We start from the raw sequence: 16,779 nt of genomic DNA on the forward strand, positions 1-16,779 counted from the left end.
ATATGTGGATGACACCTTTGTAATCATTAAAAACACAGAAATAGAGAACACACATCGGATCATCAATGCCACACTCACAGGAATCCGATTCACGAGAGAGGAAGAAAAGGACAACCAACTCCCATTCCTTGACGTGATGGTACAGTGAACACCGAACACAGAATTCACCACAAAGGTATACAGGAAAGTCACACACACAGACCAAGTCCTGAACTACGAAAACAACCACCCCAACACACACAAAAGTAGTTGCATCAAGACACTATTCAAAAGGGCCACAATACACTGCAGTACACCAGAACTGCAAAAAGAGGAAGAAGAACATCTTTACAATGTATTCGCCAAAAACGGATACCCGTGCAATTTCATCAACAGATGCCTAAGGGAAAGACAACGGAATGAGGACATGCCGCAACCCAAAGGACTAGCCACACTACCATACATCAAGAGCAGTTCCGAACTGACAGCCAGACTACTGCGACCAGTAGGACTCATAATAGCACACAAACCAACAGCCACTCTCAGGCAACAACTCACCAGAATGAAGGACCCGATACCCAACATGAGCAAAACCAATGTAGTGTACAAAATCTCATGCAAGGACTGCACAAAACACTACACAGGACAAACAGGAAGACAGCCAACGATCCGCATCCATGAACACCAACTAGCCACGAAACGACACGACCAGCTATCCTTAGTAGCCACACACGCAGATGACAAGCAACATGAATTCAACTGGGACAACACTACTATTATAGGACAAGCCAAACAGAGAACAGCCAGGGAATTCCTCGAGGCATGGCACTCAACCATAGATTCAATCAATAAGCACATGGACCTGGACCCAACATACCGACCACTGCAACGGACAGCTGGAACTGACAACCGGAAGCGGCAGATTCAAAACACTACAAATGGTGGAGGAAAGATCACAGAAGCGCTTCACAGGAGGCTCCCAAGCACTGAGGATGTCACCTGGACAGGGGACGAAACGTCAGCAACACAAATTCCAAGCTCAGCAAACAGAACCACAACAACAAGCACCCGAGCTACAAATCTTCTCCCAAACTTTGAGCCTGTATCTAGCATTTCAGACCAAATTTTAAGGTTAAGTTTTGTGAAGGTGACTGAGCACATCTTGCACAATAATTGGCCATCATTGAGGAATTTATATTGCTATCCTACATGCAGACAGCTAAATTATGCAGGCAACCTGGCACGAGCCTTTTTTAATTTACTAAGTTACAGTAAAATGGCAAACCTTTCTCACATTCCACTCCTACTTTGGCCTAGATTTTAAGCAGCGTGTACATAGAAAACAATAGTAAATCTGCGTTCTGTGCTCATTTAATTCCAGGTCTTGTAAGCTAAACAGAACTTACAGAAGCCTGAGAGGTTCCTGACTATCAGCCTAGTTGGTTGCAGAATGACACCTAAAGTGAAATAGAAAGCATTAAAACACAAGAGCCAGGGTCACTCAGGAATAGAAGCTGACCAAGTACTGATGTCCTCGGCATTAGGATGCTTCCAAAAATTAAAGAACTCACCATGTGCTCTCCGCTTAGATCCTGAACTACTTTAATCTGATCAAAGTCATAAGGTCCCTTGAAACCATGGGCTGCTTTAAACTTGACAGGTCTTGTGTAAGGCATCCCTTCATCATCACTAGAAGAAGCATCATCTTGATCCATATGGAAAACTAAGGACAGCAACAACAAACAATTTTACAGCAGAAATGATATTACATAGTTCAAAACTGCAAAGGTAGACCATTCCTATTTCTTGGAGGCTAATTGAGCATTGGACATATTTAAATAGTATGTTGGACTCACTTGCCTGTTCCATGTCTCATTACAGGCTTCTTTCATACCTATACTTTCTATCCTTTATATGGTGAATAATTCAAACTGATTGCTGAAGCAACGTATGCTCATTAAGCATTGTATTAAATTATTGGTAAGTTTTTTTCTAAATTAAGCTATTAATTTGAGAAACTTACCTTCATCTCGGACACTCTTAACTTTATTTACAGCTTTTTCACCATACTCTTCAGCAAGATGCTTGGCTCTCTTCACTGATTTACCCAAAAATTTCTTAAATTGATTTCTAGGAAAATAAAATGATATTTATCAGGATGAAAATATGCTTTCCGTATCTTGCCACAGGATAATGGGGTCCAGAAAGTAACCAGCAGTTAAAGCAACAAAAGAGGTTTTAATATTGTTCTTGAATAAACATAACTGAAGGTCAAGGTAATCCATGGTTACAAAGCATTTGAGATAAGAAGCTTCTTTGGGGGAATATGCAATTTAAGGACGTAACATGTTTTCAGAGAATGTCACAGGATAAACCATCTGAAGTCTGATGGCTTCTCAAGGCAGGGGTTGGCTCTTTAGGATAAGACAAACAGGAAGTAAGTAAAGAAATGACTTTTCCTTGCATTAATTGGTTTATTAATTTCAAATCATTTTCTCTCCAGAAGAATTCTCACAGCCACTTGTATAAACAAGTGAACAAAATGCTTCAGAAACGTGAGTGCTGAGGAAATTATGTCTCATTTTAGCAGGGAAACTGCAATACCTCGAATCAAGATGAACCATCTTTAGGAAAGGACTGCGGAGGATTAAAACAGTGTAAGACTTGTAAACAACTGCATGAATTTCATTTAGTCTGACAGCAAACATGCAACAAAATAAGTAAACCGGGAATGTTACAAAAACAAAGAATTGAAAATGTCAGAAGTCCAAAACAAAAAACAGAAATTGTTGAAGAAACTCAGCATGTCTGGCAGCATCCGTAGAAAGAAAACAGAATTAATGCTTTGGGTTCAGTGACCTTCAGAAGTGATCGTGGCAAGGATAAGATTGGTATATATAGAAATGGGGTTGGAAAGAGGCAGGAGGTAGGTGGACATGGAGCATGGGGACAGAACAGCAATTGGGCAAAGTTAGATAAAAGTCAGCCTCAGAATCAATAGCTGCACAAAAAGCCCATGTGATTACAAGACCTGCTCTGTAGGGGCTGCAGAAGACTTGGAAGAGAATGCTCAGGCCCTAAAATTATTGATTTGAGTCCTCAAGGCTGCAAGGTCCTCAAGAATAAAATGAGTTACTGATCTTCCAGCTTGTGCTGCGCTTCACTGGAGCACTGCAGCAAGCCCAAGACAGAGATGTTAGCCATGGAACATGGTAATGTGTCAAAGTGGTTAGCAAACAGAAACTCACGTTCATTTTTGTAGACACAGGATAGGTGCTCTGTAAAGCAGTCACCCAGTCTCCATTTTGTCTTTGCAACGTACATCAGACCACATTGTGAGCAGTGAATATAGTGAACCACATTTAAGTGCAGATAAATCATTATTTCACCTTGAAGATGTTTCTGGGGCCTTGGATAGCGAGGAGGGAATAAATAATTGGGCAGGTGCTATACCTGCAATCACATGGGAAGACGCCATGGGGATACTGGGAGATTTTGGGAGTTGAAGAGTGAACATCATCCATTTCCTTGCCCGACTGCTGTTCTTTCTCTCTGTGTTCCATCTCCACCTATCAGTTATTCCTCCCACCACCCTATCATCAACATATATTCCAATCTTTTCCTAGCTACAATAAGTTCTGCAGATGGATCACTGGACTTGAAATGTTAACTCTGCTTCCTCTCCAAGACTGTCACAAAGTTGCTCTGCACTGGAGTGTAATAGCTCTTGTTTTCAGGTGCAAACAGAACCAGGTTTTGAACCAAGTACACGTCACATCATATAACACGGAGCTCCAAAAGAGCTCTCTGAATGTATTACATATGTTACACACAACAAAAATGGAGTGTTTGACCTACCCAGTTCAAGCCAGTATCTGCCTCCACATGAATCACCTAAATGTATAATAATCTCTTGCCATCATGGCACGATATTCTCTGTTCCTTGCTTTCTCATGTGTAAGTAAAGCTCCCCATTGAAGTACTTGAATGCAATTACTATTTTGCACAGGAAGCAATGTCAGGTCCGATTCCTGAGTCTATCTACCCTTCAACTGGAATGTTACCTGGCTTATCGGCTTGGGAGAAAACTCCATTAAATTATTGCTGGTCTCCTTGGGTGCATGTGTCTGTTTGTCACAGGGCTCGATTAACTGTCCCTGAAGTAAAACATTCATTACTCCTCTGTCTTCTCACCTAGGGAGCATTCCTCATGCCTTGGTCATGATGCATACCAGGTTCATCAATCCAGCTGGTAGTATCAATCATTCAAGAACAGGGTGGTATTTAGACAACTTTGATTGGTGCCTGAAAGGAGGATTCCCCAGGTTGGAGAAACCCAGCCATACTTATTCATTGTGCTTCCTAATTTGCCAGCATATTAAAAAACACAACAAGAATATGGATGTACTAGGGAGGGTGTGGAGAAGATTTACAGAGTTGAAAGTAGAAATATTAAAGAGAAAATGATTTGACACGTTGGATCTGTTTTGTCTAAAAGGAGAAGGCGGAGGAGTGAGCTAATGGAGATTTTTAAACCTGTGAAGATTTTGATTGCGTGGACGCAGACAGAAGGTTCTCTCTTGTGCTTAAGAACATAACTTGGAACAAGATAGTCACCGAAATATCCAAGGGAATTGACAACATCTTTTTGTACCCAAAGAGAGGTGCGAAACGGAAAACACTCGAGCATGGAGATTGGTTGAACTTAATAGTATAGCATTTAAGGGGGAACTGAATGGGCATTTGAAGAGAAAATAAATAGATTGTGGATTATGATCAGGAAAGATGGGGGGGGATTGAGCAGTCCATTTGAAATATAAACATCGATGACCAATTGCACTGAATACTTTATTTCTGTCCTCAAAATTCTATGTAAGCCTGTGTAACATAAAAACGTGTTCCAATGGCAGAATACAAATTAAGTGTAAGAAATAACATGGCTCAGTGTTGCCAAATGTTTCCTTTTCAACAAGTCTATTTGAAACACAAAGCTAGTTTTTAAGAGTAAAAAACCTTACGTTTTCTGTTTGATTTTATGGCCATCTTGCTCAGATTGAGCTGAATGAATCTTTTCTTCATCATCTGACTGTGCAGCATCATTGCTAGAATGGGAAAAAGCATTTTGATTAAATCATGCCATCTTGTTAACATATAAAGTTTATACGGCGTTCTCAGTTTAAGTTCCTCAAATACACCAACCCCATTTAAAAATAAAGCACCAGCTGATTCATTGTATGCCAAGCACTTTTCCTGATTATTTCAGTTGATGCTGAACATTAGTTACGAACTGAAGTTGCTCTACTGATGAATATGAACAAGCAACCCAGGCAAATACATCTGAATAGACATTGAACATCTTTTGACACAACTATGATTGTTTTTTGCTCATTTTGTTAACAATAACAAAACAGACTGTTCAAATATCAAAGTAAAAACAAGGTAGTCTGCTTGGTGACTAGGGAAAAAAATGTGCTTCTTAATAAATTCAGTAAGGAATCAATCCTGTCATTTTAATTCTGGGAAGATTTAACTCCTGATTTGTAACAAGAAGAAAACGTCACCAGTATCGTGTTACGTGTAGTGCTTCATATTTCTGCCAGTTACTTTATTGTATGTATGGAGTTGTTTATGATTGGACAGCTGAAAAAATCTTAGCTGCAATGACGACGAACACCTGAATTCACCACTTAATGTGGAATGAAACTTAGTATAAAATAAATTTCATGACTAAATAGACAAAAGGTGCAACCCTCAGTAAAGTAGCAGAGGCAGGTATCAGCACCCCACATACCTTACGTATTCCTTTGTTCGGCGCATGATGTGCAATGTCAGTGGGTTCAGGCCTTTAGGAAGTTTTTCCTCAGCCATATTCAAAGGGATCTCTTCTCCAGTATCTAGGTTCTTCACCATCACGCTTGCAAGAATTTCCTTTTGTAAAGAAAGAAACAAATTATGTAACACTCCTAAAGCCAGATAAATCTACCAGTTAAGTGCACATAATCAGATTTTTGATATGAAAGCACAAAAGCAGACAATGTGCAGCAAGAACAAATCTGTTGCAATGTACAAAACAATTTGTACTGGCAATTTCATTCTTTAATGGACATAATAAGATAATAGGGGGAACAGGAAAGTGTAAGAGTGCATTGCAACAACATTCTACAAACAATTTGAAGACAGTTTGCCATGAGTTAGATGGGGTAAGATTTCTGAGGTGTATCCACGAATATTTCTTGAAACAATATATAAATAACCCAACTCAAGAAGGGGCCCTACTAGACCTTATATTGGGAATGAGCCTGACCAGTGATTGAAGTTTCAGTAGGGAGAATTTTGAGAACAGTGATCATAACACCACAAGTTTTAAGATAGCTATGGATAAGAATAAGACTGGTCCTCTGGTCAAAGTGCTAAACTGGGGGAAGGCTAATTACAACAATATTAGACAGAAACTGAAGAAATTAGATTGAAAGTGGCTGTTAGAGGGTAAATCAACATCTGAAACTTGGGAGTTTTAGTTCAAAGGCCAGTTGATCAGAGTTCAGGACCAGCATGTTCCTTTGAGGATTAGATTAGATTACATTACAGAGTGGAAACAGGCCCTTCGGCCCAACAAGTCCACACCGACCCACCAAAGCGTAACCCACCCATACCCCTACATTTACCCCTTACCTAACACTACAGGCAATTTAGCATGGCCAATTCACCTGACCTGCACATCTTTGGACTGTGGGAAGAAACTGGAGCACCCAGAGGAAACCCAGGCAGACACGGGGAGAACGTGCTAACTCCAATGAAACAGAAGAAAAGCAGGATTTAGGAACTTTGGATGAAAAGAGATATTGAATGTTAAATCAAAAAGAACAACAAAGCATATAGTAGGTTTATGAAACAGAAATTGGACAAGGCTCTTAAGAAATATAAAGAAAACAGGAAAGAACTTAAACAAGGAACAAGAAGGGCTGCAAGGGGCCATGAAATGTCCTTGGCAAGTAGGATTAAAGAGAATCCCAAGGCATCTTGCTCATACATGAGGAGCAAGAGGGTGGTTAGACAAAGGCTAGGTTCATTCCAGTGGACTTGTTAGGGAGAGTCAGCACGGTTTTGTGCAGGGATGATTCTGTCTCTTAAATTTGATTGAGCTTTTTGGAGAAGGATAAAAGGGAAGTTGCGCGTGAAGTCAGAGGAGGTGAGAGAGATCCAAAATTAGTACTTTGCATCAGTATTCACCAAGGAGAAGGACAGAGATGAAGGAAGGGTATGTTGATATTCTAAGATGTGCTGATATTAAGTTGGTGGTGTTAGGCTTCTTGAAAAACAGTAAAGTAGGTAGGTCCCCAGGGCCTGGTAGGATACGACCCATGACACTTAGGGAAGCAGGAGAGGACATGGCCTTGACAGATTTTTGCATACTTTTTAGTGACAGGCAATGTCTCAGAAGACTGGAGATTAGCCAATACTGTTCATTTGTTTAAAATGGGCACAACAGGGATAATCCAGAAAATTATAGGCCAACATTGGTAGGTAAATAATTCAAAACTCTTAAGGACGGGATTGACTCAAGGTTGGAAACAAGTTGAATTAGGGAGAGTCAGCATGTCTGTGCTGGGGAGGTCTTGTCTCACAAATTTGATTGAGTTTTTCAAGAAAGTGATGAAGGTGATTGGCAAGAGTAGGACAGTGGATGTTGTCTATATGGACTTTACTAAAGCATCCCTCACGATAGGCTTGTCCTGAAGATTAAGCAACATGGGATCTACAGCATATTGATAAGTTGAACTCACAATTGAATTGTCACACAAGACAGAGGGTAGTTGTGGAGGTATACTTTTCTGACCAGCAGATCTGTGACCAGTGGTGTTCCACAAGGATCACGATCAGTGCAGGGGGACCTCTGCTGTTTGTAATTTATGTAAATGATTTGGATGAAAACATTGATGATTTGATTAGTAAGCTTGCGCCAACATGAAAACTGGTTGAGTTGTGGATAGTGAGGAAAGTTGCCAAATGATGCAGCAAGTTATCGATCAGTTGAAAAACTGGCTGGAGAAACGGCAGCTGGAGTTTAATTCACACAAGTGTGACGTGAAGAATTTTGGGAGATCAAATGCAAAAGGAAAGTATACAGCAAAAGACAAGACCCTGAGGTGCACTAATCTACGGAGGGATATTGGGGTGAAAGTCCAGAAAACACTCCAAGTGGCAACACAAGTAGAGAAAGTGGTAAAGAAGTCATACAGTGTATTTAGCATCATCGGTCAGAGAACTGAGTATAATAGTTGATCAGTCATTTTGCAGCTGTATAAAACTTTAGTTCGGTCACATTTGGAATAGTGTGCACATTTCTGGTCTCCAGGAAGGAAATGGAGGTTTTCAAGACAGTGCAAAAAAGGTTTCCCAGGATGTTGCCTGGATTGGAGTGTTATAGTGTAAGGAGAGGTTGGGCAAACTTGGATTGCTTTCATCAAAGTGTCAGAGATTGAGGGGAGACGTGATAGAGAAGAATAAAATTGAGAGGCATGGACAGGGTGGATAGTCAGAATCATTTTCCCAGGGTAGAAATATTAAATACTAGGGGCCATAGATTTAAGGTGAAAAGGGGAAAGTTGAAAGATATGTGAGGCAAGTTCTTTTTATACAGAGTGTGGTTGTTACCTGGAATGCACTGCCTGGGGGAATGGTAGAAGCAAGTACGATAGTAACATTTGAGAGGCATTTATACAGACACTTAAATAGGTAGGGAACAGAGGGATATGGACCACTGCAGGCAGACGGGATTAGTTTAGAGTGGTCACCAGAGACATGGTTTGCCGAAGGGCCTGTTCCTGTGTTCTATTATTCTGTTTTATAATTTATAAAGCGAATAGGGAATCAATACACTGGACACAATTTGTCTACCAATAGGGAAATCTATTTCATTAATTCTGCAACAATGCTAAATTAATTGTCATTGTCAACAAAATAATAGGGTGGTTATGGTAGGTGATTTTAACTTTCCAAACAGAGACTGGGACTGCCATAGTGTTAAGGGTTTGAATGAGAGGAATTTGTTAAGTGTGTATACGAAAACTTCCTGATTCAGTATGTGGATATACTTACTACAGAAGATGCAAAACCTGACCTACTTTTGGGAAATAAGGCAGGGCAGGTGATTTAGGTGTCAGTAAGAGAGCACTTTGGGGCCAGGAACCATAATTCTATTAGTTTAAAAATAGTGATGGAAAAGTTGAAGTTCTAAATTGGAGGAAGGCTAATTTTCACGGTATTAGGCAAGAACTTTCAAAAGCTGATTGAGGGCAGATGTTCACAGGTAAAAGGAAGGCTGGAAAATGTGAAGCCTTCAGAAATGAGATAAAGTAAGTCCAGGGATAGTATATTCCTGTTAGGGTGAAAGGAAAGGCTGGTAGGGATAGGGAAAGCTGGAGAGAAATTGAGGTTTTGGTTAAGAAAAAGGAAGCATGTGTCAGGTATAGACAGGATAGATTGAATGAATTCTGAGAAGACTATCAAGACATTAGGAGTATACTTAAGTGGGAAACCGGAGGGCAAAAAGAGGACATGAGATAGCTTTGGCAAATAGGGTTAAGGAGAATCCAAAGGGATTCTATAAATTCATTAAGGATAAAAGGATAACTATGGAGAGAATTCGGCCCCTCAAAGATCAGCAAGGTGGCCTACATGTGGAGCCGCAGAAGATGGGGAAGATATTAAAGAGTATTTTGCATCAGTGTTTACTGTGGAGAGGAACATGGAAGACATAGAACGTGGGGAAATAGATGGTGACATTTTGAAAAATGTCCATATTACAGAGGTAGTGGTGCTGGATATCTTGAAATACAGAAAAGTGGATAAATCCCCAGGACCTGATCAGGTGTACCCTCGAACTCTGACTGCTGGGCCCCTTGCTAAGATAGTTGGATCATTGATAGTCACAGATGGGGCACCAGAAGACTGGAGGTTGGGTATCATGGTGCCACTATTTAAGAAAGGTGGTAAGGAAAAGCCAGGGAACTAGAGACCAGTGAACCTGACATTGGTGGTGGACAAGCTGTTGGAGGGAATCCTGAGCGAGAGGATTTAGATGTATTTGGAAAGGGAAGGACTGACTAGGGATAGTCAGCATGGCTTTGTGTGGAAAGCAAACGTGATCTATATGGATTTCTGTAAGGCGTTCAACAAGGTTCCTCAAGGGAGACTGGTGAGCAAAGTTAGATCTCATGAAATAAAGTGAGATCTAGCCACTTGGATGCAGAGCTGGCTCAAAGGTAGAAGAGAAAGGGTGGTGGTGGAGGGTTACTTTGCAGATTGGAGGTCAGTGACTAGTTGTGTGCCACAAGGATCGGTGCTGGGTCCACTGCTTTTCGTTTTTTAATATAAATGATTTGGATACGAACATAGGAGGTATAATCAGTGAGTTTGTAGATGACACCAAAACTGGAAGTGAGTGAACAGCGAAAAAGATTACCTCAGAGTACAATGGGATTTTAATCAGATGGGCCAATGGGCTGAGGAATGACAGATAGAGTTTAATTTAGTTAAACGCAAGGTACTTTTTTTTGGAAAAGCAAATCAGAGGAGGACTTATACGCTTAATGGTAAGGTCCTGGGGAGCATTGTTGAACAAAGAGACCTTGGAGTGCAGGTTCATAGTTCCTTGAAAGTACAGTCGCAGGTAGATTGGATAGTGAAGGTGGCATTTGGTATTCTTTCCTTTATTGGTCAGAGCATTGCGTAGACTTGGGAGATCATGTTGCTGTTATACAGGACATTGGTTAGGCCACTTTTGGAATACTGCATGCAATTCTGGTCTCCTTCCTATTAGAAGGATTTTGTGAAAATTGAAAGGGTTCAGAAAAGATTTACAAGGAGACTTCCAGGTTTGGAATATTTGAGCTACAGGGAGAGGCTGACTAGGCTGGGGCTGTTTTCCTGGAGTGTCAGCTGATGGAGGGGCGACCTTATAGAGGTTTGTAAATTCATGGGGGGCATGGATAGGATAAATCGGTAAGGCCTTTTCCCTGGGGTGGGGGAGTCCAGAACTAGAGAACATAGGTTTAGTGTGAGGGGGAAAGATATAAAAGGGACCACATTTTCACACTGAAGATGGTGCATGACTGAAATGAGTTGCCAGAGGAAGCGGTGGAGGCCGGTACAACTACAGCATTTAATAGTCATCCCAATGAATAAGAAGGGTTTAGAGTGAGATGAGCCAAGTGCTGGCAAATGGGACGAGATTAGGTTAGGATATCTGGTCAGCATGAACGAGTTAGATGAAAGGGTCCATTTCCGTGTTGTACATCTCTATGACTAAGTATTATTCAATTCACTGTAACCCTGTAAACAACATTTTCAAATTAGGGCACGTGCATGGGTCAGATGGGACAGGATTCAAAGTGAATTCAAAGATGATTCTGGGTAATCCAAGATGGAGAATAGGAAAAATTTCTGGCTGTAACAGCTGCTCCTTTTTTGAGGTATTTTAGATGCTGGAGGTGATTTCCTCAAATTCTGGGAGCAGCAATTACTGTTTTATATGCTGTTGCATTGTTTTGGAATTTTGGAGAAAAAAAAAGTCAAAACAACATCGGTTTCGAAAGGGAGAAGCACAGACAAAGGAATCACATGGTGAGATCAGTGAAGGAGAGAGAGAAAGAAACTGACACCAGAGTGAACCTGCACAGTTACTGCTTTTGCTATTTGAATTCATGTATCGCTGGACATCGGAGTGTCTGGGAAAATTAACAAACAGTGAAATTCACAATTGACCTTGGAGGAACTGTTTGGGTGAAGTTCATAGCACAGAATCAGATAAGTTAATTGTTTGAGGTGGCCTACAGAAAATCTGCAGTAGGAAAGAGAGTGGGTTCTTTCTTGATTATATGATTTTTGAGACATGTCTCTTGATTAAACTTAAAATATCATCCGTAACTATTAATCCAACCTGGGGCGGAGTTTTGTAGAGGAATAAGACGGCATTAGTTTCTGGATCTGTAGATTGTGAAGGAGCAAAAATGGCCTTTAGTAGAGTGATATGTGCTTCTTGTCAGATATGGGAGTTTAAAGAGAGTTCAAGGGTTACTGCGGATTATATCTGCAATAAATGCTCAGTTGCGAATCTCATCAGATCAAATGGATCGGTCGGATAGTCAGTCAGAAGCAATGAGGAATTTGCAACAGCAACAGTGTGTGATGGATGGCAGTTATAGGAAGGGAAAAAGTGAGGACTGCAGATGCTGGAGACCAGAGCTGAAAAATGTGGTGCTGGAAAAACACAGCAGGCCAGGCAGCATCTGAGGAGCAGGAGAATCGACGTTTTGGGCATAAGCCCTTCTTCAGGAAAAGTTACAGGAAGGGGGAAGTCTCAGATACAGTCACATAGATGGGTTAACTCCAGGAAAGATAAGAGGTAGGCAGCCTAGTACAGGTGTGTTCTGTGGCTATATCCATTTCAAACAAGTATGTGTTTTGGGAAATGTAGGGAGTGATAGATTCTCAGGGGAACATAGCATGAATAGCTAAGTCTCTGGTATTGAGGTTGGCTCTAATGCAATGAGCGATACGTCGGGTTCCAAGAGAGCAATTGTGTTAGGGGATTCTCTAGTCAGAGGTACAGATAGACATTTCTGTGGCCAGCAGCGAAAAATCAGAATGGTGTGTTGCTTCCCTGGTGCCAGGATCAAGGATGTCTCAGAAGGTGCAGAATGTTCTCGGGGGGGCAGCAAGAGGTCATTGTCCACATTGGAACCAACAACATAGGAAGGGAAAAGGTTGAGATTCTGAAGGGTGATTAGAGTCTTAGGGAGGAATTTAAAAAGGGGGTCCTCAAGAGTAGTAATATCTGGAATTCTCCCGGTGCTACAAGCTAGTGAGGGCAGGAATAGGAGGATAGAGCAGATGAATGCATGGCTGAGGATCTGGTGTATGGGACAAGGAATCATATTTCTGGACCATTGGAATCTCTTTTGGGGTAGAATTGACCTGTACAAGCAGGACAGATTGCACCTAAATTGGAAGAGGACTAATATACTGGCAGGGAGATTTGCTGGAGCTGCTCGGGAGGATTTAAACTAGTAAGGTAAGGGGGGTGGGACCCAGGGAGATAGTGAGGAAAGAGATCAATTTGAGACTAGCACAGCTGAGAACAGAAGTGAGTCAAACAGTCAGGGCAGGCAGGGACAAGGTAGTACTAATAAATTAAACTGCATTTATTTCAATGGGGCCTAACGGGGAAGGTAGATGAACCCAGGGCATGGTTAGGAACGTGGAACTGGGATATCATAGCAATTACAGAAACTTGGCTGAAGAGATGGGCAGGACTGGCAGCTTAATGTTCCAGGTTACAAATGCTACAGGAAGGGAGGCGAGAGAGGAGGGGGAGTGGCATTTTTGATAAGGTATAGCATTACAGCCATGCTGAGGAAGGATATTCCTGGAAATATATCCAGGGAGGTTATTTGGGTGAAACGGACAAATAAGAAAGGGATGATCACCTTATTGGGATTGTATTATCGACCCCCGAACAGTCAGAGTAAAATTGAGAAACAAACTTGTAAGGAGATCTCAGCTATCTGTAAGAATAATAGGGTGGTTATGGTAGGAGATTTTAGCTTTCCAAACATAGACTGGGACTGCCATTGTGTTAAGGGTTTAGATGGAGAGGAATTTTTTTGATTCAGTATGTGGATGCAGCTACCAGAAAAGGTGCAAAACCTGACCTAGTCTTGGGAAATAAGGCAGAGCAGGTGACGGAGGTGTCAGTAGGGGAGCACTTTGGGGCCAGCCACCATAATTCCATTAGATTTAAAATAGTGATGGAAAAGGATAGACCAGATCTAAAAATTGAAGTTCTAAATTGGAGAAAGACCAATTTTGACAGTATTAGGCAAGAACTTTCAAAAGCTGATTGGGGGCAGATTTTTGCAGGTAAGAGGACGGCTGGAAAATGGGAAGCCTTCAGGGATGAGATAACGAGAATCCAGAGAAAGTATATTCCTGTCAGGGTGAAAGGGAAGGCTGGGAGGTATAGGGAATGCTGGAAGACTAAAGAAATTGATGGTTTGGTTAAGAAAAAGAAGGAAGCATATGTAAGGTCGAGTGAATCCTTAGAAGAGTTTAAAGGCAGTAGGAGTATACTTAAGAGGAAAATCAGGAGGGCAAAAAGGGGACATGAGATAGCTTTGGCAAATAGAATTAAGGAGAATCCAAAGGGTTTTTACAAATATATTAAGGACAAAGGGTAACTAGGGAGAGAATAGGATCCCTCAAAGATCAGCAAGGCAGCCTTTGTGTGGAGCCTCAGAAATGTATTTTGCATCAGTGTTTACTGTGGAAAAGGATATGGAAGATATACAATGTAGGGAAATAGATGGTGACACCTTACAAAATGTCCATATTACAGAGGAGGGAGTGCTGGATGTCTTGAAACACATCAAAGTGGATAAATCCCCAGGACCTGATCAGGTGTACCCTAGAACTCTGACTGCTGGGCCCCTTGCTAAGATATTTGGATCATCGATAGTCACAGGTGAGGAGCCGGAAGAGTTGAGGTTGGCACACGTGGTGCCACTGTTTAAGAAGGGTTGTAAGGACAAGCCAGTGAGCCTGACGTTGGTGGTAGGTAAGTTGTTGGAGGGAACCCTAACGGACATGGATTTGGAAAGGCAAGGACTGATTCGGGATAGTCAACATGGCTCCGTGCGTGTGAAATCATGTCTCACAAACTTGATTAAGTTTTTTAAAGTAACAAATAGGACTGATGAGGGTAGAGCAGTAAGGCGTTTGACAAGGTTCCCCATGGGAGACTAGTTAGCAAGGTTAGATTTCACTGAATACAGGGGGAACTAGCCATTTGGATATAGAACTGGCTCAAAGGTAGAAGACAGAGGATGGTGATGGAGGGTTGCTTTTCAGGCGGGGGGGGGGGGCCTGTGACCAGTGGAGTGCCACAAGGATCGGTGCTGGGTCCTCTACTTTTTGTCACTTATATAAATGATTTAGATGCGAGCATAAGAGGTACAGTTACCAAGTTTGCAGATGACACCAAAATTGGAGGTGTAATGGACAGTGAAGAAGGTTACCTCAGATTACAACAAGATCTTGACCAGATGGGCCAAAGGGCTGAGAAGTGGCAGATGGAGTTTAATTCAGATAAATGCGAGGTGCTGCATTTTGGGAAAGCAAATCTTAGCAGGACTTATACACTTAAATGGTAAGGTCCTAGGGAATGTTGGTAAACAAAGAGACCTCGGTGTGCAGGTTCATAGTTCCTTGAAAGTGGAGTCGCAGGTAGATAGGATAGTGAAGGTGGCGTTTAGTATGCTTTCTTTTATTGGTCAGAGTGTAGAGTACAGGAGTTGGGAGGTCATGTATTGGCTATACAGGACATTGGTTTGGTCACTGCTGGAATACAGCGTGCAATTCTGGTCTCCTTCCTATCGGAAAGGTGTTGTGAAACTTGAAAGGGTTCAGAAAAGATTTCCAAGGATGTTGCCAGGGTTGGAGGATTTGAGCTATAGGGAGAAGCTAAACAGGTTGGGGCTGTTTTCCCTGGACCGTCGGATGTTGAGGGGCAATCTTAGATGTTTACAAAATTATGAGGGGCATGGATAGGATAAATAGACAAAGTCTTTCCCTGGGGTCGGGGAGTCCAGAACTAGAGGGCATAGGTTTAGTGTGAGAGGGGAAAGATATAAAAGAGACCCAAGAGGCAACTTTTTCACACAGAGGGTGGTACGTGTATGGAATGAGCTTCCAGAGGAAGTGGTGGAACATTTAAAAGGCATTTGGATGGGTATATGAACAGGAAGGGTTTGGAGGAATATGGGCCGGGTGCTGGCAGGTGGGATTAAATTGGGTTGGGATATCTGGTCGGCATGGACAGGTTGGACCAAAGGGTCTGTTCCATGCTGTCCACCTCTCTGATTCTATATGCGAGGCCATGAATTTTAGGAAGTCAAAGGAATACACAATTAATCAGAAGTATGTCAAAGCATACTTTTGGCTGTTATGAAGGCATATGGAATTCTTCAACTTATTAGTCAAGGTATAAACTGAGAGAGCAGTCAGGTTATGCTATAACTGTGTAAATCATTTGTTATGCCACAACTTGAGCAGTGCATGCAGGTCCAATCACCTCATTATAGTAAGGATGCAATTATACTGGAGAGATTATAGCAGCAAGTTAAAGGATGTTTCCATGACTGAAAAAAGCTAAGTGATGAGAAAAGATAGTTCTCTTTGAAAAGAGAATGTAAGGAGGCTTAGTAAAAGTGGATAGGAGAGGCCTTAGCAGAGTGGTCAATGATGAGCGGGCACAGATTTAAAGTGATTGGTGGAAAGATTAGTAAGGTGAGGAACAGAAGCAATTTATCGCAGAGTGCACGACAGGTCTGGAACTCATTGTCTGAACGGGTGCTACAGGGAGAAACAAACAATACATTTAAGAAGTGTCTAGATGTGCACATATGTTGCCATGTGTAGGGTTATGGACCAAATCCTGGACTGTGGGCCTTAGTTGGGTGGCTTTTTTCCAGTTGGGGCAGTCAAGAACCACCAAAAGATCATCTTACTGTGAAATTTCTGGGGTTCATTCTGGAATAGCTCCATTTAAATAAATCAATGAATTCATTCAAAAAACAGTTCAATATATTGGAGATACCCTTTGTAGGAGCAAAGGTGAAAATGAAAGTTCAATTTCTACATAACCAGTGTGCTACAATTAGCCTTAGTATCTCTAAATTCAGGAAAACTACTGAGGGACAGCACATTTTAGGATGTCAAGTTAAGAAGCACTAGACTCTG

The 16,779-nt window shown here is 41.6% G+C and overlaps 1 protein-coding gene across 2 annotated transcripts in view; it reads right to left on the reverse strand.

Annotated features, from left to right (window-relative positions):
• Positions 1 to 16,779, reverse strand: part of wdr44 (WD repeat domain 44) — a 67,765-nt gene that overhangs the window by 20,337 nt on the left and 30,649 nt on the right. For both annotated transcript variants that reach the window (XM_072594807.1, XM_072594808.1), the window contains 4 exons: positions 5,771 to 5,907; positions 4,998 to 5,081; positions 2,003 to 2,109; positions 1,551 to 1,702 (listed from right to left, as the gene is read on the reverse strand). In XM_072594807.1, the coding sequence (XP_072450908.1) occupies positions 1,551 to 1,702; positions 2,003 to 2,109; positions 4,998 to 5,081; positions 5,771 to 5,907 (480 nt within the window). The remainder of the gene's footprint in view (positions 1 to 1,550; positions 1,703 to 2,002; positions 2,110 to 4,997; positions 5,082 to 5,770; positions 5,908 to 16,779) is intronic.

The sequence above is a fragment of the Chiloscyllium punctatum genome, chromosome 25 (genome assembly GCF_047496795.1).
Source record: "Chiloscyllium punctatum isolate Juve2018m chromosome 25, sChiPun1.3, whole genome shotgun sequence".
In the NCBI taxonomy this organism is placed as follows: Eukaryota; Metazoa; Chordata; class Chondrichthyes; order Orectolobiformes; family Hemiscylliidae; genus Chiloscyllium; species Chiloscyllium punctatum.